Consider the following 24,556-nt stretch of genomic DNA (forward strand, 5'->3'; position numbering starts at 1 on the left):
ACTATTTCATCCACTTGATTTCTGGAGAGCACATCCGTCGCCCAGATTCCGTCAGCTCTACCATCGCTCCTGCTGTTGCTTTTTCAACCGTCAATCCAGAACTCGTAAGTTTCCCTTCCTTTCTCGTCTGCTTTCAAATTTCTTCTTTTCTTTTTTAAAGTGAGGTCGTCATCCTAGGTGCTTAGTTTACACCCGTCACTTGTAGGTAGATGTCGAGTGATCAGTCGTCGGTCCGCGAAGGAGCGGGCTACGACGAGGTGTTTGGTTCAGGCTCAAGTAGTGAGTCTGAGAGTTCCTCCTGGTCGTCAGAGAGGGAGACGTCAGCACATGTTGCCGTCGAAGAAATGGAAAGTCAAGGAAACGGCGGCCAGGAGGAAGAAGTAGGCGAGGGGAGTGAAGTTGAATTAGGGGGGAATAGTGACGGGGATGAAGGCGTCGAGGAGTCTAGTGAAGGGGATTCTGTAGGTCCTGAAGGTAGCCGTCCCTTCATCCTTCCCAAGGACTGGGCTGTGAATAAATTCTCTCCAAAGATGACACTTAAAATTTTTAATGAATTACGTACCCGTTTTCAAATCCCAGACCATATTCCCATCCGTCTGCCTATGGAGGGTGAGAAGTGTTACACGGGAAGAACTGCAGACGTTGGCATGTATGACGCCATGTTTGCTGCCGGGTTGAGATTGCCCCTGACGGCTTTGCACCGTCAGCTAGCTGATTACCTTGGCATCTCAATTAGTCAGATTGCCCCAAACTCCTGGAGGATTTTTATAAGTGCCGAGGTGTTGTGGGGTCGTTTAAGCGGAGGTCATCGTCAGCTTACTTTAGATGAATTCTTCTATTGTTATAGACCTCGGCACCTTTCTTCATCAAGAGGGATGTATCACTTCGCCGTCAGGGAGAAGGATTTAAGGCTGGTGTCTGAAATGCCAGATTCCAATAGAGCCTGGAAGAGTAGGTTCTTTTTCGTAGAGGGGACGGATTGGGTGTGCCGTCAGGATGAATGGGAAACAATTCCTCATGGTTGTTTTGACAATACTTGGGGTTTTGTTAAGGAGTCAGGTCTTAGTCGTCACCTTTTATCCTCGTCAGTTTGCCATATATATTTTTTTTTGAATTTGAAAAGATACTAACGCAGCAAATTTTTTTTTCAGCTTTCGCTCGTCCATCAATAACTGACGAGCAAGAAGACTTCATCCGTCGGCTTTTGGAGATACCCATAGGAGAGCGATCGTGCCGGGACTTAATTACCCTCGATACTCTTTACACATACTGTGGGGGTCCCGAACCAACGCCCGAAGCTCGTAGGTTGGAAGATTTTGCTCGTCACCGTGAGTCTTTACCTATCCGTCAGCTTTTAAACTTTTAGTCGTCGGCTTTCCCTTATGTTTGCTTTTGTTTGCCTGTTGCAGAAATGGATGTTGCTAAGGAGCGAATTAAGGCCGCTGCTGCCCGTCAGCGGGAGGAGAAGAAAGCTAAGGGTGAGGCGACGTCTACGTCTGCCCCCAGGACCGTCGCCAAGGGCTCCCAGAAGAGGAAGACTGACGGTGTGGTCATTCGCCCGCCGAAGAGACCAGCCGTCACTCCCGTGAAGTCGCCCCCTACGTCGGGTCATGGAGCTGGGAAGGGCGTCATGACCTCTTCTGGTCCCGTCCTGCAGGGACCTCAGAGCCTGCTGATGCACAAGGACTTTGCCGTCGAGGCCATCCAAGCCCTCATAAAGCCGACGGACATGGATCCTTGCGATCAGCTAGGGACGGAAGAACTGGGGTCGTCGGCCTTGTTCGACCTTTCTCGGGTAAGCCGTCAGTTTTACTTTGACTGTCGTGCCCAACTTTTTCTTTTTACTAACTGACGGTTATATCATTTTTTAGGCTTTGGTTCGTGTGAAGGCGCTGCAGGATCGGTGCGTGGCCAAGGAGGGGGTCGTCACTCGCGTTAACAAGCACAACGCCAATATGCGAAACCAACAGGCTCAGTATAAAGAGGCGGTGCGCATACTTAACGTTGAGCTGAAAGACGTGAAGACGGAGTTGGAAGAGGCGAAGCGTCAGCGGCTCGAAATAGAAGGAAAGCTGACGGCTCTTTACGACCAGTTGGAGACGGTAGGGGCTGACGCTGTTGAGAAATTCAAGGCGTCAGATGCCTTTATCGATTCCTGTGGCAGTTATTACGGCACGGGATTCGACGACTGTCTTAAACAGGTGGCGTCAGCTTTTCCTGATTTGGACCTTTCTGGCATCAACATAGATGACGCTCGGCCCATGACGCCTGCGACAGATGCCGTCACCCCTGGTGTTGACGACCCTGTTGATTCCCCCCCTCCTGAAGAGAGTGGGGTTGTATTGGCCCAACCCGCTGCGAACCTTCCGACGGCTGCAGCCACTCCCCCTATGGTCCTGCTTGACGAAGAGGAGCCTGCCGCGAAATAGAAAATTTCTTGAAGTGACGTTTTTATCATTCTTATTTTGTTTCATTTATTATTATTATATTTTTTTTCTATGTAGAAGACAATCTTATTTAAGTGCCCCTTTGGGTACCGTTGTGTAATATTTTAACAGTCCCCTTTTTATTTAAACGCCTTCTTTTTTAAGCTTGGATTTGTTTATGACGCCGTCAGTTTGCGTGGCTTATTTTGCTTGGTTTTCTTGTATGTTCTGAAACCAAGATTGTGGGCCTTCTCACTTTAGTTGTACCGTTAGTTTTATTAAACCATTGGTTAACTTTGATGAACCCGTCAGTTTTTGATCATTTTGTTTTAATGATTGTAGAAAGTTTTGGCAAAATCCCATCATCTCGTGACGAGGTTATCTGCCTTATGGTCGTCAGTTTGTGTACTGACGGTTTCGACCTTCTTTAGACCGTCAGCCTTATTTATTGGCCTGTGTATTCCGTCAGTCTCTAGTCCGTTAATCTTGGTTGCCTTGTCCCTACCGCGGATCCGGTCATTTTTATACCGTCGGCTTAGTTTTAATTTATTTTTGGTCATTTAGACCGTCAATCTCTCGCCCATTTTTGGACCGTCAGCTTTTTAGCTTTGTCGAACTTGGTCATCTTTAGACCGTCGGCTGTTTTGCTCGTCCATTTTTGGACCGTCAACTTTTTGATTTGGCCCTTTTTGGACTCGGCCATCTTTAGACCGTCTCCTGTTTTGCTCGCCCATTTTGGACCGTCAGTTGGCCTCGTCCATTTTTGGACTTTGGCCATCTTTAGACCGTTAGTTTAAAATGATTGTGGCCTTGACAATTTTTAGTTTTTTAGACTGTCAGCTTGAGAGCTGAAATGACTGACTTGGTTAGTCTCTTTTAAATCGTCAGCTTGAGAGCTGAGATGGTTGGGGACTGGTCAGTCATTTTGAGAGCTGAAATGACTAACCTGGTCACCTTTTTTAGACCGTCAGCTTGAGAGCTGAGATGGGGTTTGGCCTATCTTTTAAACCGTCAGCTTGAGAGCTGAGGTGATCGATTTGGCCGTCAGCTTGAGAGCTGGAATGACTAACTTGGTCACTTTTTTAGACCGTCAGCTTGAGAGCTGAGATGGGGGTTTGGCCTATCTTTTAAACCGTCAGCTTGAGAGCTGAGGTGATCGATTTGGCCGTCAGCTTGAGAGCTGGAATGACTAACTTGGTCATTTTTTTAGACCGTCAGCTTTTGGATCTCGTCCACTTTGTGGATGGTCAATTTGTCAATCTTTAATATCCTCTTATTTGTAAGTAGAAACATCAGTAGTTCTAAGTAAATTCCTCTTATTGCCATGCATCTATATAAAAAGTAATTCGAAAACAAAATCTACCCATTTTGGGCTTATTGTAGCAAATACTTAAGTAGGAAAAGAAAAACTGCCCTTTGGGCTTATTGTAGCAAATATTTGAGAAGGTAGTCCGTAGGTCTTGGCGTCATTCCAAAAAGCAATTTTTGCTTTATGTGAACGTCGCCCCTACTGGTAGTATTTCCGTAGGTGTTCAGCATTCCATGGATGTGGTAGCTTCCGTCCGTCCAGTGTCTCTAGATGGTAGGTTCCCTTCCTCTGCCGTGCCGTGACTCGGTAAGGTCCTTCCCAATTAGGGCCGAGCTTCCCTTGAGTGGGGTCCCTTGCTGCGCCCATCACCTTTCTTAGAACGAGGTCCCCTACCTGGAAGTCTCTGTGTTTGACCCGGGAGTTGTAATGTTTGGCCATGCGGTCCTGGTACCGTGCAAGCCTTTGCTCTGCTGCCATCCTAACTTCGTCCACCAGGTCAAGTTGCAGACGTATGGCCTCATCATTCCTTTTTTCGTCGTGGTTGTGCACCCTGTAGCTTGTAAGGCCGACTTCAGCTGGGATGACTGCTTCGTTTCCGTACGTTAGTCGGAATGGTGTCTCTCCTGTTGGTGTCCTTGCTGTTGTCCTGTAGGCCCATAGTATGCTCGGCAACTCTTCCGCCCATATGCCCTTTGCCCCCTCAAGCCGGGTCTTGAGAATTTTTAGCAAGGACCGGTTTGTAACTTCGACCTGCCCGTTGGCTTGGGGGTGGGCGGGAGAGGAGTAGTGGTTCCGTATCCCTAACTGCGAGCAGAAGTCCCTGAAGGAGTCGTTGTCGAATTGCTTCCCGTTGTCCGAGACTAAGATTCTTGGAATGCCAAACCTGCATATGATGCATCGCCAGACGAAGCTCCGTACGTTTTTTTCTGTGATGGTGGCCAATGCTTCAGCTTCTACCCACTTGGTGAAGTAGTCAATACCGACAACTAGGAACTTCAGTTGTCGTATTGCCGTGGGGAATGGTCCCATGATGTCCAACCCCCATTGAGCGAACGGCCACGGTGCCGTCATTGGGGTTAATTCTTCGGGTGGCTGCCTGATGATGTTGCTAAACCTTTGGCATTTGTCGCAAGCCTTCACATAAGCTTCGGCATCCTTTTGCATTGTCGGCCAAAAGTACCCAGCTCGCACTAACTTGTGTACTAGCGACCTTGAACCTGAGTGGTTTCCACAAATTCCTTCGTGTACTTCTCTCATGACGTAATCTGCTTCTTCGGGACCTAAGCATCGTAGGTAGGGGCGAGAGAAACCCCTTTTGTATAAGACGTCTCTGATCAGGACGAACCTTGCCGCTTGAACCTTCAGTTTCCTTGCTGCCCCCTTATCACTCGGTAGTATGCCGTTTTTTAGGAAGGAGGTTAACGGCGTGGTCCAATCGTGCTGGGGATCGAGCTCCTGTATGTCGACCGTACTGATGAGTGGAGAGAGCTGCGTGAAGGAGAGTGTACTACTAATGGCGACCATGTGTTCGGCGGAGGCGGCTTTGGCCAAGCGGTCGGCTTGCTCGTTTTCATTCCGGGGGATCTGCGTAATTCTAACTTCCAGCTCGCTCATTCTCCTCCTTGCTTGCTCTAGATACTTCTTCATTCTTTCGCCTTTGCATTCGTATTCCCCGCTTATCTGGTTAACTATGACTTGGGAGTCACAGTAAATGATTACTTTCTCGGCTCCTGCTGCTTTTGCAAGGTCGAGCCCAGCTATCAGAGCTTCATACTCTGCCTCGTTGTTGGTAGTGGGGAATGCGAGGCGGACCATGCACTCTACCATGTCTCCTTCGGGTGACTGTAGTACGATGCCAGCTCCGCCGGCCTGTCTGTTGGAGGATCCGTCCACATGCATGCTCCACTGCGGGGATTCCTCTGCCCCCTTATCTTCGCAGTTTGTGAATTCGGCTATGAAATCTGCCACAGCCTGTCCCTTGATAGCAGTGCGCGGGCGATATTGGATGTCGAACTCGCTCAGTTCTACTGCCCATAGTGTCAGGCGTCCGGCAGCGTCCGGGCTACCCATTGCTCGTCGTAACGGCCTGTTGGTTAAGACAATAATTGTGTGAGCTTGAAAGTACGGCTTCAGTTTTCGCGCCGCTGTAACTAGCGCGAAAGCAAGCTTCTCCATGGGTGGATATCTTTCTTCAGCCCCGTGCAACGCCCGGCTAATGTAGTATACGGGCTTTTGTATTTTCCCTTCTTCTCTGATCAAGGCGGCGCTGACTGCGGCCGAAGAGACAGCAAGATATAGGAATAGTTCTTCTCCTGGTTGTGAGGGACTCAACAATGGTGGGGAAGAAAGGTAAGCTTTTAATTCTTCAAACGCTCGCTGGCATTCGTCGGTCCACTCGAAAGACCTTTTTAACGTGCGGAAGAATGGTAAGCACTTGTCTGTTGCTCTGGAGACGAACCTGTTCAGCGCCGCTATCTTGCCGTTGAGGCTTTGCACCTCTTTTACATTTTTAGGTGGTGCCATCTCCATTATAGCCTGGATCTTGTCCGGGTTGGCCTCGATGCCTCTCTGGGATACCATGAATCCTAAGAATTTTCCTGCCGTTACCCCAAAGGCACATTTTTCCGGATTAAGCTTCATATTGTAGGAGCGAAGGGTGTCGAATGTTTCCCTGAGGTCTTCTAAATGATCTTCTTCCCTCCGACTTTTGACCAACATGTCGTCGACATATACCTGGACATTCCTCCCTATCTGCTGTGCGAACATCTTGTTCATAAGCCTTTGGTAAGTTGCTCCTGCGTTTTTTAAACCAAACGGCATTACCTTGTAGCAGAACAGGCCTTGGCTAGTTACAAAGGACGTTTTTTCTTGATCTTCATCGTGCATTTTAATTTGGTTGTAGCCGGAGAAAGCGTCCATGAAGCTTAATAGCTGATGTTGAGCCGTGGAATCTACTAGAGTGTCGACTCTCGGGAGGGGGTAGCTGTCCTTTGGGCATGCTTTGTTTAGATCGGTGAAGTCTACACACATTCTCCATTTCCCGGAGGCTTTCTTGACCATTACTACGTTTGCTAGCCAATCGGGGTAGTAGACTTCTCTAATAAAATTTGCCTCTTGCAGCTTGCGGACTTCTTCGGCTATTGCTCGATCTCGTTCTGGGGCGAAGACCCGCTTTTTCTGCCGGATGGGCGGAAAGGATGGTGATACATTCAACCTATGTGCCATGACGGAAGGATCTATTCCGGGCATATCCTCGTGACTCCAGGCGAATACGTCCCGATTCTCCTTGAGAAATGCTGTAAGCGTTCGCCGAGTGGCGGGACTTGCGAGGGTCCCAATCCTTGTTGTCTGGTCAGGTACGGAGTCATTCAAAGGTATCTTCTCAAGCCTTTCGGCTGGCTCCGTTGCACTCCGGTGCTCCTCTATGTTCATGGTATGGAGGGGGTCATCCATTTCCATCATGGCCACGTAGCATTCGCGGGCGGCGATCTGATTTCCACGTAGCTCTCCGACCCCGTGTTCTGTTGGGAACTTAATCATCAAGTGATATGTTGAAGTTGCCGCTCTCCATGCATTGAGGGTGGGTCGCCCGAGGATAGCGTTATAGGCGGACGAATGGTCAACTACGAGGAATGTTACATCTCTTGTGATCTGCTGGGGGTAGTCGCCTGCTGTCACGGCCAATGTGACTGCGCCTAACGGAAACACCTTTGCACCCCCAAAGCCGACAAGTGGGGCGTTCGTCGGGACTAGTTGTTCCTTGCTAATTTTCATCTGCTGATACGCTGGGTAGTACAAGATGTCTGCCGAGCTGCCATTGTCGACCAACACCCGATGCAAGTTGTAGTCCCCTACCCGTAGGCTGATAACAAGCGCGTCGTCGTGCGGGTGGTGAAGGCGTCGCGCGTCTTCTTCCGAGAAACCGATAACGGGGCTTTCCCTACGGGCTACATTTTGCTCTGGACCCGTCAACTGGACGTTTTGGATCATCCGGAGGTATGTCTTTCGAGCCTTTTTTGAAGGTCTGGCAGCGATCCCTCCTACAATCATCCGTATGTCACCAATGGGAGGTCTTGGACGGTCATTGTCCCGTCGGGGAGGGTGTTCTGGGAGTGCTGGATCCGCTCTTTCCTTGCTTACGAACTTCTGCAATTTCCCTTGCCTTATAAGGGCCTCGATTTGCTGTTTCAGATCGTAACAATCGGCGGTGTCATGGCCGTGGTCTCGATGAAAGCGGCAGTACTTGTCTTTGGAGCGCCTGTTAGGATCCCCCTTTAGTTTTCCAGGGAAGGTCAGCGCCCCCTCGTCCTTAATCTGCATTAGGACTTGATCTATTGGGGCGGTAAGCGGGGTGAAGCTTGTGAATCTTCCCCCCGGAGGCTTGGAACGCTTTTCGTCTCTTCGGTCTCCTGTTCTGGGCCTCTTTCTTCCTTGGTCTGGTCGCGCATCCTCCTGCCTTTCCCTTTTTCTTGGCTTCTCTTCTCTGGCCTGCAACGCGTCCTCAGCATTCATATACTTAGTAGCCCTGTAGAGCACTTCCGACATGGTCTTTGGGTCGTTCTTGTATAAAGAGAACAAAAACTTGCCCTTCCGCAGCCCATTGGTGAAGGCTGCTACAAGTATTTTGTCGTCGGCTTCGTCAACCGATAGTGCTTCCTTATTAAAGCGCGTTATGTAGGATCGTAACGTCTCGTCCTCCCTTTGCTTGATACTCATTAAGCATGCCGTGGACTTCTTGTACCTGTGTCCGCCAATGAAGTGTGTAGTGAATTGGGCGCTTAGCTCCTTAAAGGTGCTGATAGAGTTGGGCGTCAGTCGACTGAACCATATCCTTGCGGGGCCTTTGAGTGTTGTGGGGAAGGCCCTGCACATAATCTCATCTGCCACTCCCTGAAGATGCATCAGGGTTTTGAAAGTCTCCAGGTGATCCAAAGGATCCTTCACCCCGTCATAGCTTTCTATATTCGGCATGCGAAACTTGTGGGGCAGGGGAAAAGAGTTCACGGCCATAGTGAAGGGTGAATCGGTACGGTTGACGAGATCGTCAAGATCGCTAGAGACTCTCCCCTTGAGGGCGTTCATCATGACCTCCATCTGTTCCCTCATTGCTTGCATCTCGGCGGCAATATGTGGTGGAGTCGCATCCACGAGGGATGGCATGCTCACATGCTGCCTTTCCGGCCTGCTTGGGGCGTGGCTGCCCTCGGGTCTCTCCTGATTCCTGTTTGGAGCGCTAGTCCCTTCCTGATCTTCTGGCTGGCCATTTGGTGCTGTGTCCTTCTGGCGCAGTTGTTCTTCCAAGTCGAGGTTCCGTTTGGTGAGACGCTCCACGGCGGCACCGAGAGTCTGAACTTGCCTCTCAAGGGCAGTCGTGGGCGGTTCCTCTCCTTGTACGTCATTAGTAGTTGCCATTGAGCGAGTGAGTACCATGCAACCCTTTTAGTCCAGGAAACGAGTGTGGCTTAGTCACTTAAAAGCGTTTCCCACAGACGGCGCCAACTGATGATGCCGAAAATCTCACCAGTGAGTTGCACGACGCGTGTACGCTCAAAAACAACACCTGCACAATGAAAAAGAAAAAGACCTCACAGAGAGCACCGGTGTGGTGCCGGCCAAATACCCTCCGAAGGTCAAGTTAGAACTTCTTTCAACTCTAGAGTGCTAGAGAGGGGTTAATTATGCGTACCTCGACTTATGAGGGTATTGGGGCTTTTATAGTAGTAAAGGGTGGACCTTTCTTTCTTGGAGTAGAAGTCTTTTCCTTATAGGAATCCTTATGCGCGTAGATTGCGGAATCCTTTCCTTATAGGACTCTGATTCTGGGCGTGGAACACAAGCAATCTCCCTAAAACCTATGCGTGGTGACCAAGTCATGGTCTGCGTGGAGTCGTCAGCTTCTAAGCCGTCAGCCTGCACTTCCCTTCAGCTTAGCGTCAGTTTCACACTTCGTTCAGCCCGTCGGTTTTGTCTTGGTTTTAGTCAGCATGCATTTTATTGTTCAGTTTACGTCACAACTTGACTCGTCAGCCAGAGCACAAGCTGACGGGTTAAGCTCATGGCGCCCGTCATAATTCTTCCATATCACTTACTATCAGAACCTCTTTACTACGTCCCAACTAGATATTTCCCAAGAATTTCTTGAGGCCATTAAACTAGGAGCGACTCCACAAATGAATAGTATGCTCATCAGAGATTTCAGTGCTGTAGAGGTTAAAAAAGCTCTTGACCAGATGTATCCTCTAAAATCTTCAGGACCCAATAGTATGTCTCCTCTCTTTTATCAGCATTTTTGGCAAGTAGTTGGGGATAGTGTTGATACATGTGTTCTGAATTTTTTAATTAATAGTACAGCACCTCATAATTTCCATGAAACACATATTGTCCTTATTCCTAAAGTTAAAAGCCCAACTAAGGTTTCAAAATATAGGCCAATTAGTTTATCTAATGTGGTTTATAAACTGGCTTCCGAGGTTCTTGCTAATAGGCTTAAGAATTTTATCCCTTCACTCATTACTAAAAATCAAAGTGTTTTTCTATCTGAGAGACTTATTACAGATAATGTGTTTGTTGCTTTTGAAGTTATGAACAACATCAGCCAAAGAAAAACTAGAAAAACTGGGTCCATGGCCTTAAAACTAGACATGAGTAAAACTTTTGATAGGGTTGAATGGAGTTGTTTAGAAAAAATCATGACAAAAATGGGTTTTCATTCTAGGTGGATTTCTATGGTTATGAGCTGTGTAACTTTTGTCACATACTCTATTCACATTAATGGTCTCCCTCGAGGGCATATTACCCCAACTAGGGGTTTGCGTCAAGGGGATCATCTCTCTCCATATTTGTTTTTGTTACGTGCAGAAAGTCTTTTATCTTTAATCCACAAAGCAGCTAAGATGGGAACTCTTCGGGGTCTTCAAGTTTGCAAATGAAGCCCTAACATCACCCATCTCATCTTTGTTGATGACAGTTTATTGTTCTGTAATACTACCACTGCTGATTGTGATGAAGTACAAAGACTGCTTATGGTTTATGAAAGGGCAACAGGTCAGCAAGTGAATAGACAAAAAAACCTCATTATGGAGGTTGCAACATGAATCAAACTCTCTCTTCTATCGTGTTTTTAAAAGTAAGTATTTTCTTGATACTTCTTTTGTGTATGCTCAAAAGGGTAGAAACCCATCCTATGTCTAGCGCAGCATTCTTGTAGCCCAGCCTATTATTCGGCAAGGGATGCGCTGGCAAATTGGAAACAGTAAGAAGGTTTGTATTTGGAAGGATAAGTGGATTCCATTCCCATCTACATATAGGATTGTGTCACCTAGAATTCTATAACCTGAAGATGCAACAGTTGATATTCTGATTGACTCTGACCACGGGTTATGGAGGGTTGATCTTGTAAGGGAATTGTTCTTAAATTTTGAAGCTGAAAATATCTTAAGTATCCCTTTGAGTACTTGTATGCCTCCGGATAAATTGGTTTGGGCTGCGATGCCTAATGGTACGTTCACAGTTAAAAGTGCCTATTGGATTGCTATGGACATGAAAGAAGCAGAGCAAGAAGGAACTTCTGGTAATGCTGGCCAAAGCTAGCTTTGGAAAACTATCTGGTTAGCTGAGGTGCCTAATAAAATCAAAAACTTTGTTTGGCGTGCTTGTCAAAATATCCTTCCGACAAAATCCAACCTTTTTTGTCGGCATGTGCTCAGTTCTGATGCTTGTGACCAGTGTGGCCAGAGTAGTGAGACAACAAGTCATGTGCTGCTATATAATGACTTTTCCAGGTCTGTGTGGGAGTCTTGTAATCTACTGGGTGGATTGTCATTGCACTTTTGCTGATGTGGTTTGGAAGCTAAGTTGTGATGTGGGATCATTGGCTATTTCTCTTGCTCATTTCATGGCAATTGCATGGAATATATGGAGGAATAGAAACAGAATTAGACATGGTGAGGAGCCGAAGAAAAAGGAAAATTTGATCCTCGAAGCGTCCAGGTTTATCTCTGAGTTTCAAGCTGTTCAAGACCCTCCAATACCTTCTGCTTATCGCTCCCAAACTAGTTGGTTACCTCCCAAGCCAAGTGTCTATAAAGCTAATGTGGATGGCGCTGTTTTTAAAAATCTTTCTAGTGCTGGAATGGGTGTTCTTATTCGGGATGATAAGGGTCAAGTTGTGGCAACTTTAAGCCAACATATTTATGCTACTTTGGGTCCTCTTGAGGTTGAAGCCAAGGCTATGGAAGCAGCTGTGATTTTTGCAAGAGATGTTGGTATTCAGGATATTATTTTCGAGGGGAATTCTCTGCAACTGCCTACATGGAACCTCCAAAGCCCCTCCTGCTGTTGCTAAATGTTCTTAATGGCATTCTGTTCCACCTTCAGTCTTTCTGTTATTTTGATTTTTCACATATTAGGAGGGAAGGCAACAGTCTGCCCATATTTTAGCTCAACATGCTCAATTTGTTGGTGATTTTGTGGCATGGGTTGAGGAAACCCCCAGTTTCTTAGAAACTGCTATTGCCTTTGATGTACCGGATTGTTTATGATTTCTATTAATATTATCTTGCATTTTCACATCAAAAAAAAAAAGTGATCTATCCCCACATACACGAGTAGCGTTCCAGGGATGCAACAAAACGTTAACTAAAATTTACATAAAATCTAGAAAATCCTGTTAAGGTAAGAAATGAATGACTAGTTAAGCCAGCCAACTAATCAAACATAGACTATAAAAGATACAATTTTAGCTCTACAGACGAACCTCAATCCCATTAGAAAGAAGTGCAATTAAACACTCTTCACCCTCCAAATAATAATCTAAATAAGAAAATGAGGAATGGCCCCCCTTTCTAGTACTTCAAAAAAATCCACAACCCTTTTCTTTCGTTATGGAACCTGCCAAACCAGGGGGAAGTGGAAACCCATGATTTTCAGGCCCAAGACTATGAGGCAAAGCATCCCTCACTCTCTTTCTTTCTATCAATTTTTTTTTTTTTTTTTTAATTTCTTTTCAATACTCTATCAACAGGGTGTCACTTTCACTTTGGAAATTTTTTCACAAATTTTTAAGTTCTGGTTGTGTCGGGTTCCATCAAGAAGAAAAACCCAAATTTTCTAACCTAAGGGTCTGGTAAAGCTTTGAAGCAGACATTCCTTAGAGTAAGGTATGTGTCTTTTGACTCTTTTCCATGGTCCTACATACCTTCACTAGATGGATTATTAGTTTATTACGTGTTTCAAACCAAACACAAATTATAACCCCATAATAATCTCGAGTCAAAGTTGCGATTGAATGTGATTTGATCTCATGGCAACGTTAAAATTCATTCTGGAGGAGGAGTGAGACCAAGGACTAACCACTAACAAGAGCATTTCCATTCAATCTTGCAAATGAGAGTTTTTAGACTCTCATTTAGCCTTGATTTCCACAAGCATTTCCAATCAAGTTAGTTTAGCACATTCTTTTGCATTCTTTGGGTGCCAAATGGTTGCCATAAACTAATCAAGGTCCTTGCAAAAAGGAGTTAATTTGTTATAATCAAAACTTTAGGGGATTCCATTTTTTTTGGAGAAATCATACGGGGTTTTTTGCGGTTTTCCTTTGTTTTTTGTTTTTATATTATTCTATCAGCAATTAATTTTCCTGCTAGTCTATGGATTTGTAAAAGCGCTCTGCTTCTATATGTTGTCGGACACTATGAGGATAGGCTGTTCAATGCGTCGCATATACTTTATTGGATTTCAATAACAAGTGGCTCAAGACAGCGGTTAAGGTTGAGTTTTTATTATTATTATTATTATTATTAAAATTGATTAGTTTTTTAGGTGTAGTGGCACATGGATTAGTTAAAAATGTATTTGTTTATTTGCTTTTATTACTTCCCAATGCAATAATATTCAATAAACTCCTTAGCAAAGCGTGATTGCACACTAAAGCCTAGTTTATTTTGGTTTTAACTTTGATCTAATACTTCATATATATATATATATATATGTGTGTGTTATATATATATATATGTGTTTGTGTGGGTGGGTGGGTGGGTGGGGGTTAAGCATTTGGCGGAGAAATTATTACATCCTCAGGGGAAAATCCTTCCCCCACTCACGGGGGGTGGGCCTTTGTGTGGGATCCATGAATAGGGCCCACATCCCTTGCGAGTGGGGAAGGACTCCACCCGAAGAACTTAATATATGTAATGTATGGCTTGGTAGGTGAGGGGAGTGGCGTGGTGTGGTGTGGTGTGGTGTGGTGTGTAAGACAAGAGTGTGGGTAATTAAATGAGATGAATTGGCAGGGGAAGCGAGGTTATTGTATATAAGGCATAGGGTGTGGGTGGTTTTGTCATCTGTGAGTTAGTGACAGAGAAGGTGGGATGATATATATATGTTTGGGAAGCTAAGATGGTTTGGAAAGATGGCATAGAGAGGTTGTGGAGTGAGGAAGCAGCAGCAGCAGCTAGGCTACGGCGTAACACTGCATGATTGCAGTTTGAGAATAAGGCCTTCTCAAATAAACCAAATTAACCAATGTTAGCAACACCCTAAAAAAAATGACAAGACAAACCTATAACTCAAAGGCCACTGGCCACATGTATGTAAGTTTACAATAATATAACCAAAATTTTGAACCAATGCGCTAAAAATAGTTATAATTTGCAACTCAATAAGCAAGCATCACATAATTAATTGCGAGCGAAATGACTTTGTTAGGAGTCAAAGCAGAGAGTTCTAGGTTTATAGTTTGTCCAGGCACTCTCCCTTACCGCTGAAGCTAGCGCATTCCAATCTTATCTTAGCACAATATAAGGATTCACACGATAATAGGGAAGCATGATCACTTTAACTTATGCATAGTATTATTGTACTAATTTTATTTTCAATAATGCACCCACTTCTTAGTTTACTGTTTTAGACTACGGTTTTACACATATAGCTCAGAGTAAAATAAAAGAGACGAAAATATATTCAGAACTTACCTGTAAAATCAATGTGTAAGAAGTAAGAACAAACTTTGCGAATGAAGCTCCCCAACCTGACCAGATTAATGTTCCTCAATGCTTAGCAACGCAGCGCAAGCGCAACTCTTCTCCAAGAGAATGGCAGGAGCAGAGTTTTTAAACAGAAACAGTTCAGGATTGGCCTATCTATCCAATAGAAAAGTCTTAGTTCCAATCTTTTAGATAAGTATGAATATTATATTTGATTTTGATGATTCATCCTAAAGCATGAAGAAGAGGACTATTTTTGGACGTCTATCCAACCTAAATTTATTACAACAGAAGGAATCAGGTGCACTCGAGCTCAGGGAGTTTGAGTAAGTGTCAACTGTCAAGGCTTTATGGTTTGGATTTGGATTATGGCTCCAACGAATAGGAAAAGGAATAGGATAGCATCAAAAATTGACATAGTTATTTTAGAAGTCCAACACATTAAATTTTTTCACTTGCGTGCAATCACATCCTCTCCAGTTTCCATTATCAACGTGGATCTGTCCTGGTACGCTAATCTTTTGTTTCCTTTCTAGTCTAATTAATGTTTTTTATATTTAGAAAATTGTACATGCACACTCTACCAAAGAGTGAAATTTTCGTTCTTTTTTTTTTTTTTTTTCCGTTGATTTTTCTCATGAGAATTTTCCATAACCTTTTCGAAATTAGAGACAAGGTTTAATCATTTGAAATGCATATCCAGTATGACCCTAAAACTCTTACTCTCTGTTTGGATTAGATAGATCGTTAAATATACAAGATTTTACAAATAATAGGATTTGCATCTAGATCATTAAAATCCCATCATTTAAAAATTTTCTTGTGTGGTTTTAATTTTTGTAGAAAATTTAATAAAATAGGAATTGTAAAATTTGAAGTTTAATCAGACATTTTAAACCAATACAGTATGTTGGTTGAATCAATTTCCATGTTGTAAAAACCAATTAAAATATTCCAGTAGTAAGTAACTAAGTACATTCTTTTCTTTTTTTTCTTTTTTTTTTATTATTAATACAAGTTCATTTTATCGAAGCTCGTCATTGCTTAAGGTTGGAGCAAAAAAGCTAAATAATTAAAGGATTGTAGTAAGAAGACGACATCTTGAATAAAAGATAAGTATCAAATTTATTTCACGTCTTCCTGAGAAATTAAAAATAAAAACATAAAAATAAAAACTAGAATTCAAGTATGCTAAGAAAAACATCAAATTAAACCCATTCTACGCCCCTTTTGAAATAGGCATCTAACACCTTGCTTTTCTCACGCTCAGCTAGAAGTATTTTTTTTCCTCCAAAAAAAGCTAGAAGTATTTTCAAAATTGGAAATTATTTTTCATTCTCTATAAAGCACAAGCTTTAAGTTTTTCATCTTTACTAAGACCTAGTATCACAGTAACCTCGTCATATAACTCTTCTAAATCAAAATTTTGTATAGGGGTGAAGTTAGGAATTTTTGTTTTGAGGGGTCAAATTGTAGTACTAATATATTAGTCAAAAGTCAAGACAAATAATCACACACATCCTAAACACACATACAAGAATAGGTCATTATTCTTGAGATATATATATATATATATTGTGGGGGTAAAAGCCCAGAGTTATGTAATGGGCCTAAGGCCCTAATCGAAGACTAGGGCATATCCGAAGAGGAGAAAATGATTAAGGAGAAAGTGATTGAGAAAGGACCCAGGTGGGCAAAATATACCTGAAAATGAGCAAAGAGTATAGTCCGAAGAGAGCGTCAGTGGTCCGAAGAGTATGATCTTCTCGGATACAGTGATTCTCGATCAAGCAAGTACCTGGATGGTTCAAGTGGCCTTCCTGACAGTTCCAATAATAATGGTAAACTTCAAGCATATATGGAGATGATAAGAACAGATAAATATCTGGAGGAAAAACTGCTACCACCACATTAAATATACTGCAGAAACTTTTCTGGCCACATTAATGTAGAGAAGACCTCTGAACAGTGCACTCTCAACCACCACCACTCACAGAGAACTAAAAAAGAGGTCTGATAGGATATATACTCAAGTAGATGCTCAGATGACTAACAAGTGTACGATCAAGATGATATAAAAGGCAATATATAATGTGAAAGATCCCCCATAAAAAGGAAGGGGAGGAAGAGAGAGAGAGAGAGAAAAAAAAAACTGTAGTACAAAGATTGTTAGAGTTCAAAAATAAGATTATAATTTATGAACTATCTCTTCGGACATTTATTCAGTCAGGCTTTATAAGTGCTTTTATGTTTATTTATCTTTGAATCCCGTGCTAGCCGTTGTTTAATTCCTATTTAGCCCAGCTCTTTCACTCACTTTTTACAAATTCATTGTCTTGGGTTCACTGGGCTCAAACTCTAGATCTTTTGGGCTTGGGCCACAAAAATTGACCCTACAATTGGCATCGTCTGTGGGAAGAGCTAGAGCAAGAATGGAAGCAATGATTGATGATGGCGGAACCAGGGCAACAGCTAGCAGAATCTAGAGCATCCCAGCACGTTGATCCTTTTCTTAACTTGGAGCAGAGACATGATCGTGAAGGTAGTGTACACACTACGCATACTGATCGAAGCCAATCATATGGTGGAAGTCACATGTCTCATGCAGAGAAAAACAAGAACATGCAACTAGAGATTGACAAGCTGAAAAGAGAGTTGCGCCATGCAAAGAGAAGGCGAACATCTTCTTACTCCGAAGATGACTCTGATGATGAGCAGGATGTCTCTTACAGACGTAGGACTAGAACATTGGTTAGTGAATCTTTCTCTTACGAAGAAGAGCACTATCACAAGCGCCAACCACCAAGTCCATCACATGGGGGTATAGGGAATGATGCTATGAGCAAAACTTTGAATCAAATCTCCAAATCGCCTTTCACGCGTAGGATCGAACAAGCAAAATTTCCTCGCCGTTTTCATCAGCCGACATTCACTATCTACAATGGGAAGACAAACCCTGTAGAACATGTGAGCCACTTCAACCAGAGGATGGCAGTCCATTCTAAAGATGAAGCTTTGATGTGCAAAGTCTTCCCCTCCAGTCTTGGGCCAGTTGCGGTGAGATGGTTTCACAGCCAGAAAGCAGATTCCATTAACTCCTTCAGAGAACTCACTCAAGCATTTGGTTCTCGTTTTGTCACCTGCTGAAGAGTGGCTAAGCCCTTAGCTTCTTTGTTATCTTTAAGCATGCAAGAAGGTGAGACCTTGAAAACATACTCAGATAGGTACTGAAAAATGTTCAATGAGATGGAAGATGACTGTGATGGAGTGGCCCTTAATACGTTCAAGCTCGGCCTCCCTACTGAACATGGTTTAAGGAAGTCCCTAATTGGTAAGCCAGTTACTAACGTGCGTCAACTCATGGACCATATTGACAAGTATAAAAGAGTTGAGGAAGATCAGCAGCAGGGAAAAGAAAAAAATAAGGTCATCCCCCAAGAGATGAGAGATTTCAGGTCGAATAGATACGGTAATAACAAGCAGCGTAGGGATTTTTCTGGGCAGTCAGGATCAACAAATCTTCAAGTTGTCAACGTTGTATTCAAAAAGCCAGTACATCAAGTGTTCGAAAAGATCAAGAATGAACCATTCTTCAAGTGGCTAAACAAGATGGTGGGAAACCTTAAGAGGCATAATCATAACCTCTATTGCCAGTACCATCAAGACCACGAGCATACTACAGAGGATTGCAGGAGCCTGTGGGATCATTTAGACCAGCTTGTCTGCAAGGGTCGATTAAAACAACTTTTGCATCATTCCAGCAGTCGAGGAGGTTAGCCAAACTCGGAGCCCCGAAGAGATGATTCTTCAAAGCCTCCTTTGGGAACTATCAATGTCATCTTCGCAGCACCATGGAGAACAGGATCCTCGCAATCCAAGGTTATGTCGGTGGTTCGGTTACCCGCAGGAGACTTTAGTCATGGTCCAAAGAGAGTTAAATCGGATATCAAACTAGTGTTAGAATTCTCGGATGAAGACAAGGTTGGGACCATCCAACCCCATAATGACGCTTTAGTGATCACCCTCAAAATTGGAAGGTATAACGTGAAGAGGATTATGGTGGACCAGGGAAGCGCGGTAGAGATAATGTACCCTAATCTCTACAGGGGACTGAACTTAAAACCCGATGATTTGGAACCATACAATTCTCCCCTAGTGAGTTTTGAAGGAAGAGTTGTTACCCCGAAGGGACAAATACGATTGTCTGTGCAAACTAGTGCAAAAGTAGTAAAGGTGGATTTCATCGTTGTGGATGTATATTCACCCTATACTGCAATTATAGCCAGACCCTAGCTCCATACACTAGGGGCTGTTTCCTCTACTCTTCATCAGAAGGTTAAATATCCATCTGAGGGACAGGTTAGTGAAATCCGGGGAGATTAATCCATGGCCAGACAGTGCTTAGTGACTGCCATCCAGCATAAGCCCGAAACTAAGTCCTCGACCAAGGTCGAAAGGAGTTTATAGCAGTTAAATCCTCGGGCATCGCCCATCGAAGATACAGCCAAAGGTGCTAGGTGTGAAAATTTAGTTAAAGTTACTATCGGAAACAATTTAGAAAAGTTCTTTCAAGTTGGATCTTAGCTAACTCTGCAGGAGAAAGAAGAGCTAACAGAGTTCCTTAAAAGAAACCTTGATATATTCACCTGGAATGCCTACGAAGCCCTAGGGGTGGATCTAGAATTCATATGTCGCCATTTGAAGGTTAATCCATTGATTACTCCTAAGAAGCAGCCTCATCGGCGCCCATCCAAGGAGCATGCTGATGTAGTAAGAGAAGAAGTGACAAAGCTCAAACAAGCTGGGGATATTTAAAAAGTTTTTATCCTGAGTGGCTAACAAATACGGTGCTGGTGAAGAAGAAGAATGGGAAATAACGAGTATATGTGAACTTCACTAATTTGAATAAGACTTGTCCTAAAGATCCATTCCCTATGCCAAAAATTGATCAGCTAGTAGATGCTACTGTCAGCCATCCTCGGATGAGTTTCCTAGACGCTTTCCAAGGTTACCATCAAATAACATTAGCCTTAAAGGATCAGGAAAAGACTGTTTTTGTCACCCCTATTGGGAACTACCACTACAAAGTGATGCCATTTGGTTTGAAAAACGCAAGATCCACCTACCAAAGAATGATAACGAGGATGTTTGAGCCACAGCTGGGTAAAATTATCGAGATTTACATAAATGACATGGTGGTGAAAAGCAAGATCATCTTTGAACATGTAAAGGATATTGAAAACATTTTTGAAGTTCTAAAGAGGTACAAGCTATGTTTAAACGCTTCCAAATGCTCATTTGGTGTGGGGTCAAGCAAATTCTTGAGGTACATGATGACTCACAGGGGAATTGAAGTTAACCTCGATCAGATAAAGGCCATCAACAATTTACAAACTCCTCGGAATCCTAAAGAAGTTCAGAAATTGACGAGAATGACCGTTACTCTGAACCAATTCATTGCTCGATCAGCAGATAGGTGTAAACCTTTCTTTTCATTGATCAACAAATGGAAAGGATTCGAGTGGACGGAAGAGTGTACTTTGGCTTTCTAACAACTTAAAGACTATTTAATTCGACCGCCAATCATGTCCAGTCCTAAGCCAGATGAGGTCTTATTTGCCTACATTACCGTGGCCCCTTATGCTGTGAGTTTGGTGTTGATACGTGTGGACCAAGGTGTATAAAAGCCAGTTTACTACGTGAGTAAATCATTGCATGAGGCAGATATTCGATATTTGCCATTAGAGAAAGCAATCCTTGCAATAATGCTCGGCACTCAGAAATTGCCTCATTATTTCCAAGCGCACACAGTGGTTGTTCTTACCCAACTTCCACTCAAAACTATACTCAGAAGTGCTAACTACATAGGAGGAATAGCCAAATAGGGCACTATTCTAAGGGCTTTTAATATCAAGTATATACCACGCACCTCCGTAAAGGGGCAAGTCCTCACAGATTTAGTAGCTGAGTTTACTGAGCCCTCGTTAGAAGAATTGATACCAACACAAGACATGGATGGAAAATCGGTTGGTGTAATCTCCTAGAAAGGCCCTTCATCCTGGAAAGTATATGTAGATAGTGCAGCAAACTAGAAAGGATCTAGAGTGGGAATAGTGTTAATATCTCCAGAAAGAATCATTATTGAAAAATCGCTAAGATTAAGCTTCATGACCACAAATAATGAGGTTGAGTATGAAGCTCTACTGATGGGAATGACTATAGTTCAAAGGATGGGAGGAAAGTTAGTGAAAGTGTTCTCGAACTCAAGGCTAGTCGTCGTACAAATACAAGGAGAATTTGAGGTGAAAGATGAACGAATGCAGGAGTACTTAAGCCGAGTTAAATGCTTGCAGTCGGAGTTTGAATCTTTTAACTTACTGCATATCCCCAGAAGTGGAAATGCACATACTGATTCTTTGGTCACGCTCGCCACATTCTCGGCGCAAGATTTGCCTGGAGTTATCGTCGTCGAAGACCTGTATAAGCCTACGGGAACAAGGAGTGAGATTGTTCAAGTTCATCAAATTAAAGCCGAGTTCAATTGGATGGATCCTATAGTTAAATTCTTGAAAGATGATATTTTGCCTGAAGAGAAGCTAGAAGTCGACAAGGTTCGGAGGAAGGCAACTAAATTCTGGTTATCCTAGGACCATAAATTGTACAAACGCTCTTACTCAGGACCATACTTATTATACATGCATCCTGAAGCAGCCGAATCACTTTTAGAAGAATTGCATGAAGGAATCTGTGGAAGTCATACTAGAGGTAGATCTTTGGCTTACAAGGCCATTACTCAAGGTTACTGGTGGTCGAACATGCAGAAAGAAGCCCATGAATATGTTAAAAAATGCAATCAATGTTAGCAATTTTCACCAAATATACATCAACCAGGTGGAATCCTTAATCCACTATCTAACCCATGGCCATTTGCTCAATGGGGTTTAGATATAGTAGGTCCATTCCCTAAGGCCGCAGGAAATAAGAAGTACTTTCTGGTCAGCACAGACTATTTCACCAAATAGGTTGAAGCTGAGCCTCTAGCCAACATCAAGGATGTCGATGCAAAGAAGTTTATCTAGAAAAATATTGTCACTCGATTTGGAATTCCCCATACCCTCATCTTGGACAATGACCTTCAATTTGATAGTAAAGCATTCAGGAATTACTGTGTTGAGTTGGGGATCACGAATAGATACTCCACCCCTGCTTATCTCCAAGGGAATGGGCAAACAGAAACTGTTAACAAAGTCATAGTAAATAGACTAAAGAATAGACTAGATAATGCAAAAGGCAAATGGGTAGAAGAGCCGCCACACGTACTTTGGACATACAGAACTACGCCTAGTAAGTCTACTGAAGAGACCCCCTTTTCGATGACCTATGGGGTTGAAGCTATCATACCTCTGGAGACTAGATTCCTAACACTAAAAACTAGCTCATTTAGTCCGACCGGTAATAGTGAGCTGTTGGAGAAGAGTTTGGATCTAATTAATGAAAAGAGAGAAAATGCAATGGTCCGATTAGCACATTATCAACAAAAGCTCAGGCAAGGCTATGATGTCAACGTAAAGTTAAAACCTCTAGAACCTGTTGACTTGGTGCTCAGGAAAGTTGTGGGCACTGCAAAAAACCCCGCTTGGAGAAAGTTAGGACCCAATTGGGAAAGGCCATATCGTATTACCTCAGGGGCTGGCATTAGAGCGTATTTTTTAGAAGACTTAGATAGTCATGTAATACCACACCCTTGGAATGTAAACAACCTCAAAAGATACTATTATTAATCGAACATTTTCTTTAATCAATATGCCAATTTATTATATAAAATTTTTGGACAAGTGTTTAAATTTAAATCCAATCATGCCTGAAGTCCTCGGACCAGATGATTTGGATTAGTTAACACTTCGTTACAATTTTTCTAAGTGTTTAAACTTAAATTCAATCATACCTGAAGTTCTCGAACCAGATGATTTGAGTTAGTTAACACTCCGTTACAGTTTTCCTAAGTGTTTAAACTTAAATCCAATCATAACTGAAATTCTCGGACCAGATGATTTGGGTTAGTTAACACTCCATTACAGTTTTCCTAAGTATTTAAACTTAAATCTAATCATGCCTGAAATCCTCGGACCAAATGATTTTGGTTAGTTAACACTCCGTTACAGTTTTCCTAAGTGTTTAAACTTAAATCTAATCATGTCTGAAGCCCTCGGACCAAATGATTTGGGTTAGTTAACACTCTGTTGCAGTTTTCCTAAGTGTTTAAACTTAAATCCAATCATACCTGAAATCCTCGAACCAGATGATTTGGGTTAGTTAACACTCTGTTACAGTTTTTCTAAGTGTTTAAATTAAAACACAATCATGCCTGAAGTCCTCGAACTAGATAATTTGGGTTAGTTAACACTCCCTTACGATCCTCCTAAGTTTTTAAACTTAAATCCAATCATGCCTGAAGTTCTCGAACCAGATTATTTAGGTTAGTTAACACTCCGTTACAGTTTTTCTAAGTGTTTAAACTTAAATTCAATCATGCTTGAAGTCCTCGGACCAGATGATTTGGGTTAGTTAACACTCTGTTGCAGTTTTCTTAAGTGTTTAAACTTAAATCCAATCATGCCTGAACTTCTCGGACTAGATGATTTGGATTAGTTAACACTCCGTTGCAGTTTTTCTAAGTGTTTAAACTTAAATCCAATCATGCCTGAAGTTCTCGGGCCAGATGATTTGAGTTAGTTAACACTCCGTTAAAGTTTTCCTAAGTGTTTAAACTTAAATCCAATCATGCCTAAAGTTCTCGGATCAGATGATTTGGGTTAATTAACACTCCGTCGTAGTTTTCCTAAGTGTTTAAACTTAAATCCAATCATACCTGAAGTCCTCGGACCAGATGATTTGGATTAGTTAACACTCCGTTCCAGTTTTCCTAAGTGTTTAAACTTAAATCCAATCATGCCTGAAGTCCTCGGACCAGATGATTTGGGTTAGTTAACACTCCGTTACAATTTTCCTATATGTTTAAACTTAAACCCAATCATGCCTAAAGTCCTCGAACCAGATAATTTGAGTTAGTTAACACTCCTTTACGTTCCTTCTAAGTGTTTAAACTTATTTGAGCAAATGCCAGCTTATGATAAATCTCTTCGGCCACGCACTCAATACAAAGTTAGTGCTCAAAAGTATTCTCCATAAATATTCCAGAAAAATTGTAAGATCTTCATATCATTCATTACTTTTAATGTTTATTAATAATTCTTACACAATCAATTTCTTCCAGTATTTGAGTAAATTGTTTGCATCATTAATATGATATCATTGTTAAGTTTGCCTATGTTATATTAACTACAAGTCAGTCATTTGCAATAATAGTAAATTTCATAACATGTACGACGAAGAAAGAAAATAGAAGAACAATTTCATTAATTAAAAAGAAAGTACATTACAATCCCTTACATAAATATATATATATATATATATATAAAAGAAAAAAAAAAACCAACTAAAAACTAATACAAGTACGAAATAAAAAAAAAAAAAAAAAAAAAAAAAAAAAAAAAAAAAAAAAAAAAAGTGGAAAACCATTGCTAGAGAGAGATCAACGTGGAAGTGATCGTCAACACCAGCGTTAGCGTTGGCGTCGGCATTGGCGTGGAAGAGCAGTGAGGGTTGGGGTTTGAGAAGCGAGGATTAAGGTGAGAGAGAGGAGAGGATTGGGGTTTGAGGGTGAGATTGACGGAGAAATGAGAAAGAAAGCGGAATAAAAATAATAATAAAAGCATATGCTACATATGTCCGTACCATGGCAAATTTGTGAGGACACTATAGCATGTTGCAAATTTTAT

The 24,556-nt window shown here is 42.6% G+C and overlaps 3 protein-coding genes across 5 annotated transcripts in view; 1 reads left to right on the plus strand and 2 right to left on the minus strand.

Moving 5' to 3' along the window:
* LOC112000313 (probable aminotransferase TAT2) overlaps positions 1-14,865 on the minus strand; it is a 32,494-nt gene extending 17,629 nt beyond the window's left edge. Inside the window, exon 1 of one of the 3 annotated variants that reach the window (XM_024032413.2) lies at positions 14,706-14,862. The gene's annotated coding sequence lies outside the window, so the exon portion shown is untranslated. Of the gene's footprint in view, positions 1-14,705 lie in introns of all 3 variants that reach the window. The other 2 variants (XM_024032412.2, XM_024032414.2) reach the window with 2 other exon arrangements.
* Positions 3,934-8,280, minus strand: LOC136070775 (uncharacterized). Its single transcript, XM_065781198.1, has one exon. The coding sequence runs from the start codon at positions 8,278-8,280 to the stop codon at positions 3,934-3,936; it is 4,347 nt and encodes a 1,448-aa protein (XP_065637270.1).
* Positions 14,866-17,951: 3,086 nt separating the features above from the next.
* Positions 17,952-19,532, plus strand: LOC136070776 (uncharacterized). Its single transcript, XM_065781199.1, has 3 exons — positions 17,952-18,489; positions 18,625-18,872; positions 19,314-19,532. Exons 1-3 carry the CDS (start codon positions 17,952-17,954, stop codon positions 19,530-19,532), a joined length of 1,005 nt encoding a protein of 334 aa, XP_065637271.1.
* The last annotated feature ends 5,024 nt before the right edge of the window (positions 19,533-24,556 follow it).

The sequence above is a fragment of the Quercus suber genome, unplaced genomic scaffold (genome assembly GCF_002906115.3).
Source record: "Quercus suber isolate HL8 unplaced genomic scaffold, Cork oak 2.0 scaffold_258, whole genome shotgun sequence".
NCBI classification, from domain to species: Eukaryota; Viridiplantae; Streptophyta; class Magnoliopsida; order Fagales; family Fagaceae; genus Quercus; species Quercus suber.

Coding starts and splice junctions, on each gene's coding strand:
- LOC136070776 (XM_065781199.1), top strand. CDS start 17,952: ATGTTCAATGAGATGGAAGATGACTGTGATGGAGTGGCCCTTAATACG. Junction 18,490..18,624: donor TCATTCCAGCAGTCGAGGAG/GTTAGCCAAACT, acceptor GGTTACCCGCAG/GAGACTTTAGTCATGGTCCA. Junction 18,873..19,313: donor AACCATACAATTCTCCCCTA/GTGAGTTTTGAA, acceptor CTAACTCTGCAG/GAGAAAGAAGAGCTAACAGA.
- LOC136070775 (XM_065781198.1), bottom strand. CDS start 8,280: ATGTCGGAAGTGCTCTACAGGGCTACTAAGTATATGAATGCTGAGGAC.